Below are 7502 nucleotides of genomic sequence, written 5' to 3'. Positions count from 1 at the left end.
ATAATGTTGATTGATAATTTGATTAACTCAAAACCCTGTTCGGAGTAAAACCCTGTTGCGAGTAAAACCCTATTGCAAGCGTGGTCCCTCCCTGCGGTTCGACGCTCTGTCTCTCTCTCTCTCTGTTGTTCGGGTAAGATGGTTTTTGTTTTGTCGTATTTTGCTTTGCTGGGAATATAACTTCTCAATAAAATTGTCTGATACAATTAGGAAGAAGAATGAGAACGAGTTCCTTCCACCCATTTTTTTGGAGTGGATCATCTCATGTGTAAAAGTGGTCATGCGGTCATGTTATCTGATCACAATCATTCATTGATGATGAGATAAGAGAGAGAAAAATATATAATTTTTAAATGAATAATTGTGATCAAATAACATGACCACATGACTACTTTTACACATGAGAGGATCCACTCCCCATTTTTTTAAGGGGGAATGATTGGTTTTTTAAAGGTATAAACTTTTTGTCTGCCTCGAAAGAGAAAAAATAGAGTGGGGTCTATTTATCATATTTATAGTTTCTCTCTCTTCTTTTTTTCTCTTCACCGCAGACAAATGATTTCGGACATGCCCTTTTTTTTTTATATATACACGATACAGTTCTGTCATGAAAAATTATTATTATTATTATTTTTTTTTGTTTTCTCATAAAGTTGCTTCTTTCACAATAAAATTGCTTATTCATAAAATTTCAGTTTTTTCTTTTCTTTTTAAGAAAAAACCCTTTTGTTCCGATATGAATGGCAAACTGGGCGGGATTAGGGACTTCTTGGTTACTTTCTGTGTTTTCGCTTTTTTCCTCTCTCTTTTTTTTTTTGAATAATTTTACTCTCAAAGTTTGCTTTTGAATAAAAAAACATCCATAGTGTAGAAAACACCATACTCTTCCTTAACAGCTGCGTGCCCCTCCTCCATTATTGCTCTTATTTAAACCCTTCAAAGTGTGATTATATTTGTTGTTTAAACAGGGACAATAATAAAAGAAACACATAAATGTATTAATGGTGATAAAAAGGTATGGGTATTTTCTATATCACAGAGCCATTATTGTTTAAAAAAAGGTTAAAGGGTATTTTTGATTTTAAAACAAACCATAGGAATATTATTAAAGTTTTTCCCAAATTTTTTTATTTCTGGTGTCGAGGAATATGGGTTTTGGATAGTTTTGAGTTTTTTTTGGCTTGGGTTTATGCAAGTTGTAAAAAAAAAAATTGTCCGAATTTGGTGTTTTGATGTCAATTTCTTTTTTAATCTAATTCACTGGTATATGCATGCCAGCGTTTGTGTTATAAAAAATGTGATTTTTTTTTTTGGTAATTTATAAAAAATGTGATTTACTTTGCGCAAAAATGTGTTTGATATATGGTGTTTTTTAATATTTGATTTTTTTCCTCGTATGGTGCTATATTTTATCCCTAAATTAATTATGCTTGTTGAATTGGGTTACATTATTTTTGCTGGGACTGTTGCTATCTTTTTTTTTTTGGCACCTTGTTTGGGCTATCCAATATGGATTGATGTATTGTTTCTTTGATGCCTTTGCAGCAAAGTGTGCCTTCTGGATCCTAAGAATTTGGAAATCAAAACATTATCCTCAAACAATTTGTTTTAATACATCGTTATGGGTGTTACTAAAACAACAGTACAAGGTAAGAAATCAAATTTCAAGTTACTACTTACTACCAAAAGGGTTGAAGTTGATTCTGGATTGAAAAAGTATGAATTTATAGAAAAAGCATCCCACTTTGATGAGAATGAGTGCTCTAATTCAAAGAAAAAATCCTCTATGACAGGTTCCATCAAGAGAGGACCACAAGGTATTATCGAGGGCCATAAAGAGAAAAGGCAGAAGATAGATCGGAAAACATCTCTTCTGTGTACTGCCATTCTGAAGAGTCTAACATCCCACAGACATGGCTGGGCTTTTAATAAGCCAGTTGATCCTGTGGCATTGAATATTCCAGATTATTTTACAATCATATCTCATCCCATGGATTTAGACACTATTAAATCCAAGCTGGAAAAAAATATTTACTTTAGCATTGAGGAATTTGCAGCTGATGTTAGATTGACCTTTTCAAATTCCATGACATATTATCCTCCTATGAATGGTGTTCATTTAATGGCAACGGAGCTCAAAAAAATATTTGAGAGAAAATGGAAAGACTTGGAGAAAAAATGCAAGTGTGAAAATGAGAATGAAAAAATTATGGCTGGAGCAGTGAGGGGACATGTGAGAAAATTTTGTAATAGGATGCGTCCCCTGCAAAAGGATACCTTGCCCAAAAAGTTGCAAGTACCTGAAATGAAAGAAATTCAGAAGATTAGTTCATTGGATGGAAGACATGCTAAAGTAAGTATTGTTTTCTTCGAGGGAAGTACGTCTCATTGGAATTTGCGAAAATGTAATACATGTGTTGGAATTGATGTAACATAATGTTGCTTGTTATTGTGTTTTGCTTGTTTTATGTATGTTCATAATATTTTTTAATTGTGGCAATACTTTGATTATATAGGTTGAGGTTCCTAAGTCGTTACAGACTCGTTGCAAATTGATTCAGAAAAACTTACACAAAGGTACAAAGCATTAAGTCGTTACAGATTCGTTGCAATTGATTTGTGATATGTGACGTTCTACCTGTAACTTATTCGATAATTTGGAATGCACTGATGATGTGGATAATATGTGAAGGGGCTGCAAGTTGTCTCGATAGTGAACATGGATGTTATACTTCTCACCTTACATCACCTGTTACTGATTCCCTTTCTAGAGAAGGTCAACTTTTCCATTTATGCTTCATTTAATTGCTACTGCATTTTATATTGTGAATTGGTATGACTTTAATTGCTATTTATTTTTTTCCAGAATGGAGCACTCCTGTTTATGATGTACTGTTATCACCCAAACAGGCTATCCGTGTTGCTACACTGAAGCGCCGCTTTGCAGATACTATCCGTAAAGCACAAAATGAAACACTTTTGGACCAGGTAAGGCTTTTGCATATCTTGGTTATGGTACTTTCTCCTTGTGTTTTAATAGTTTGTAGTTTTGAATGTAGCATTATTCCCCAACTCCTTTTGCCTTTCTTTGTTTAGGGTGTGAAAATGAAGATGCAAAAGGAAAAGGAAAGAAAGCAGCATGAAGGTGAATATAGCATCTGTCATTTCCATACTTGGGGAAAAAAATTAATTTGGTTTAATATAACAGCTTTATGCTGCATTTTGCTTCATTTACACTGTTGTGGTAGCTGCAAGAATGAAAGCCAATGAAGCGTTAGAAAAAGAAAGAGAAGCTGAACGAGTCAGAATACAAAAGGTTTTGCTCTTGTATAATATATTTTTTTATAATGGTTTTTCAAAATGACAACATGAAGTTTCACTCTATGTGTCTTCTTTGGTAGATTGAAAGAACTGCTGAGATACAGAATGACTTGACGATTTGGGAGGAGCTTGAAATGTTGTGTGGGGGTAAGCTGTGTTATGGAGACTTCAGCATTAAACATTGCTCTAGAGTTGCAATGGATAAATCTCGTGCTCAAAACCCACTCGAGCGGCTTGGTTTATTTTTCAAGGATGACTATATTACCTCAGATGAAGATGTGGAGGATTTGTGTTGAGCAATATAGTCCCACATTGGTCATATTAGTTGCACATACAACCAATGTGGGACTATATATCTCAACAATTTGGAAGAAGGGGAAATTTGTTATTAAGAGATTTGATACTGTTCATAGTTGTTTACACTTTTTTTGGTTGGAACGGTTTTGAGAGATTTGAGTATTTGACATTGTTCTTTCTGCTATGCTTGTTTATACCTTTTTTCGGCGGAATCAATTATGGTCAATGAAAATATTTCTGTTCATTATTCCTTGTGTTATCTTGTGATGTTTATAGTGTTACGAATTGATTAATAAGATATATTTGTAATAGAAGATTATATGTATTCTATGTAATGATTATTAAATGTAATATTTGGGTGAAATAAAACTCTTGAAAGAGAAAAGCCAGAGAGAGCACTGTTGTGTTTTTCACTCTTGGTGTGATTGCATCTATGAAAAATGAAAGTGTAATGTAAGCGGGGTGAAACCCTTCTGAATGAAACCTTAAAATTTTAAAAATCCACGAACTGAGGTAAGCATTTGTTTCTTTTTTTCTAAGACTGTAAATTTTGTTAATATAATTATAGGCGATCATTTACCTAAAAAAAATATATACATATATTTTGGTGTCGTTGTCTTGCTGATAAACTTAAACTCATTTGTGCTTTCTATGTTTTCAATTTCAATTTCATATTTGTACCATTATGAAAAGTATATGCATTGAAGAAGTATCAGGGGTAGTTAGTATTTCCTATTAGTCTTAATAATATTTATAATTTTATAATTTTATTTTTATCCCCCGTTATAAAAAATCCCGGGTCTGCCAGAGAAATTTGAATTCATTCATACACGACTTCAGCAAATGGATCTCTGTTGCTCCATCTTCTTCGTTACCAATTAATTCCCCCTATGACACAACCAACATAAATACTAGAGAAATGCATTTCATTAAATACAAATTTTAATAAAACAGTATAAGATGTAACGAAATCAGACTTACGCCAAAATGAAAAAAAAAATTGATTACCTTCACTAATTTCCCTTTTATTATAGCAATAGCTTTAGCATTTTATGTAACCAAGAAGATGCTGATTTGGAAACCCAGAATATTGTTTGACTTGCATCGATCTGGATTAAATCACATGCAAGTCCTCTCACGTGCAACCTTGTATTTCGCGTTACTTTGCCAAATTCTCAATCCATATATAGTTTCCTCTCTTTTCTAAAATCTAAATTTTCTCTTGAAGTAAAGACTGCCCATAACAATGCTAGTTAAGCATGTATCGTGCAATATCACCCTTCGTTCCATTTAATATGATAAAAAATAATATCCCAAAGTCATGCAAAGTTTTAGGACATTCTTTGCTCAGTTTTGTGTAACCTCATATAGTCACGATACAAGTACACTCAATCAGGCACGTTATGCATAACTAACGGGGAGTCACTAATCAATTGTAACAAATACTCAAAGGTGTTGAACCTAATAAGCAATGGCATAACAAAGATAACTCTTTATACAAGAGCAAAGTGTTGGAGATGAAAGGTCTATGGTTCGATTCTTAAGGAAAAATAATTTGGGGCAAGTAACAAAAACTTTCACGCTTTACATTACGAAGGAGATTAGTCTTATTCAAAAGGGTGAGAATCATTATCGTAAAACTTCGAAAGGCCATAACTTTTTACTCCGGTACCATGATTTTTTTTTTATTTCACATAATTTATCGATATTTATGAAATGACATCTTATTTGACATATTTTATTTTCCAATAATATAGTTCAAATTTGCAACAATAAGATAACTCTCTATAACATCCCTAAATCACACCACCATATGTGACCTTCCTGGGAACCCATTTAATTATTAGCTCAAATTATCTAATTGCCAGCTAATTAATTCCTTGTGAGCTTCATCAGTGCATGAAGCAACTTAGTACACTAAAAGATTATGGTCTCTCTCACTTATATAAACTCCATTACTAACAAAACTTGAAGATTTTAAAGTGAATATGGCAATTCATGAAACCTATATGAGATTTTCAGCTCTGATGCTGGCCTCTCTCTTCATATGTCTCTTTGGACTAGTCATTGCTGAGGGTAATTTCTATAAAGATATTGACATCACTTAGGGTGAGCAACGTGCAAAGATACTAGCTAGCAACGTTCTGGTCCTTTCTCTTGACCAATCCTCTGGCTCTGGCTTCCGATCCAAATCAGAATATCTATTTGGTAGAATAGACATGCAGCTTAAGCTTGTCTCTGGTAACTCAGCTGGCATAGTCACTACATATTATGTGAGAAAGCCCCTTGTTTTTGTTCTCATGTTAAACTTGTTTTTTACATTTGGTGGCGTTTGTATACACTATATGAGAAATTCTTTATACACACTTTTGTGCACTAAACCAATCAAACATTACATATTTTATATTTTAAAGTGATAATGTATTAATTGTTGATCTGCTTAATGCATAACTGCATACACTAGACAATATTCTCTCATTATATTAACTTTTTTCAGTGCTTTTGACTGAGTTTATGTGTTATGAATTATGATGCAGTTATCTTCTGAAGGGCCAAATCATGATGAGATAGATTTTGAGTTCTTGGGAAACCTTAGCGGAGAGCCCTACATAGTCCACACCAATGTCTACACTCAAGGCATAGGGAATAGAGAACAACAATTCTACCTTTGGTTCGACCCAACAAAAAATTTCCACACCTATACTATTGTATGGAACCCTCATCGCATCATGTAAGAAACACATAGCTTTCCTTGTCCATTAATCTTACATTATCAATTTCTCTCAATTTTTATTATGGATATCATTTTTCTTTATGAAATTATGTTTAGTAAAAAAGAAAATTTTCATGAAACCATCTATGTTCCATATTTAATGTATCATTGATGTTCTGTGTTTCAATGTTTTGGCTAGTTTATTGGTAGATAACATCCCTATTAGAGTGTTCAACAACTCTGAAGCCAGTGGAGTTCCATTTGCTAGCAGCCAGCCCATGAGGTTATACTCAAGTATATGGTGTGCTGATCAGTGGGCAACAAGAGGAGGGCTTGTGAAAACAAATTGGTATTTTGCTCCTTTCAGAGCTTACTATAGGAACTTTGATGCCAAAGCTTGTGTGTGGTCCAAAGGCTCATTCTCATGTCCTTCAAATTCTTTTGCCTTGACTGATGATTATACTTGGCAAGCTCAAGATCTTGATGCTAATGGCAGAAGAAGTCTTAGATGGGTCCAAAAGTATTACATGATTTATGACTACTGCAAAGATTACAAGCGATTTTCCCATGGACGACCTCGTGAATGCAGGCTTTCTAGATTCTCTTAAGTTTTGATTGGGGTTCTTTAAAATTAAAATTGATTTAATTTTAAATTTTGTTTATTTGTGTGTATCTAAAAATCAACCCAGATTTGGTTGAGTTTTAGTGATTTTAACTTGATTGAACTGAGAGTTCAATCTTTATTTATTTGCTCGTTTTACCTATTCCAATTGCGGGTAAGAAAAGTAAAATCAATAAAACAAAGTGACCTCTAATCATTTTTAAGGTGTTCAGAGCATAGAATTTGATTTATAAATCAGTTCCAGTCTTATTTTTTTCCAGCAAGTTCCAACCTTATGTTTAACACAAAGTTGCAATTTGAACCCTCCACCCATTTCGGCATTTTCAACTACGAGTGAAGCATAAGAGGTTGGTTGATTGGATACAAGGTGGTGGAAATGACACATACTGATCATGATAGATATGATCAAAGGGGTATGTGAGTTAGCTCCAATGAATTCAAAGGGGTATGGAAGTTATTTTGGTTTAGTGGATAACACTCCTTTTTTTTTTTTTTTTTTTTAATGTGGATAACACTCCTTGTGCTCGCTCAAGAAAGCTTTGGTCTGCA

At 33.5% G+C, this 7502-nt stretch overlaps 1 protein-coding gene and 1 pseudogene across 1 annotated transcript; both read left to right on the top strand.

The window, feature by feature from the left end:
* The first annotated feature begins 1621 nt into the window (after window positions 1-1621).
* LOC133306312 (transcription factor GTE11-like) lies at window positions 1622-3617 on the top strand. The gene is made up of 7 exons (XM_061506616.1): window positions 1622-2353; window positions 2517-2577; window positions 2693-2776; window positions 2867-2988; window positions 3097-3145; window positions 3249-3316; window positions 3402-3617. Exons 1-7 carry the CDS (start codon window positions 1622-1624, stop codon window positions 3615-3617), a joined length of 1332 nt encoding a protein of 443 aa, XP_061362600.1.
* A 1989-nt stretch (window positions 3618-5606) lies between these two features.
* LOC133306290 (xyloglucan endotransglucosylase protein 1-like) lies at window positions 5607-6939 on the top strand (annotated as a pseudogene).
* Window positions 6940-7502: the final 563 nt, after the last annotated feature.

This window comes from Gastrolobium bilobum, unplaced genomic scaffold (genome assembly GCF_033153095.1).
Source record: "Gastrolobium bilobum isolate Gb01-03AN ecotype WA unplaced genomic scaffold, APGP_CSIRO_Gbil_v1 utg168, whole genome shotgun sequence".
Lineage (NCBI taxonomy): Eukaryota > Viridiplantae > Streptophyta > Magnoliopsida > Fabales > Fabaceae > Gastrolobium > Gastrolobium bilobum.
The sequence above is the reverse complement of the archived record's forward strand: the minus strand, read 5'-3'. Positions and strand labels throughout refer to the sequence as shown.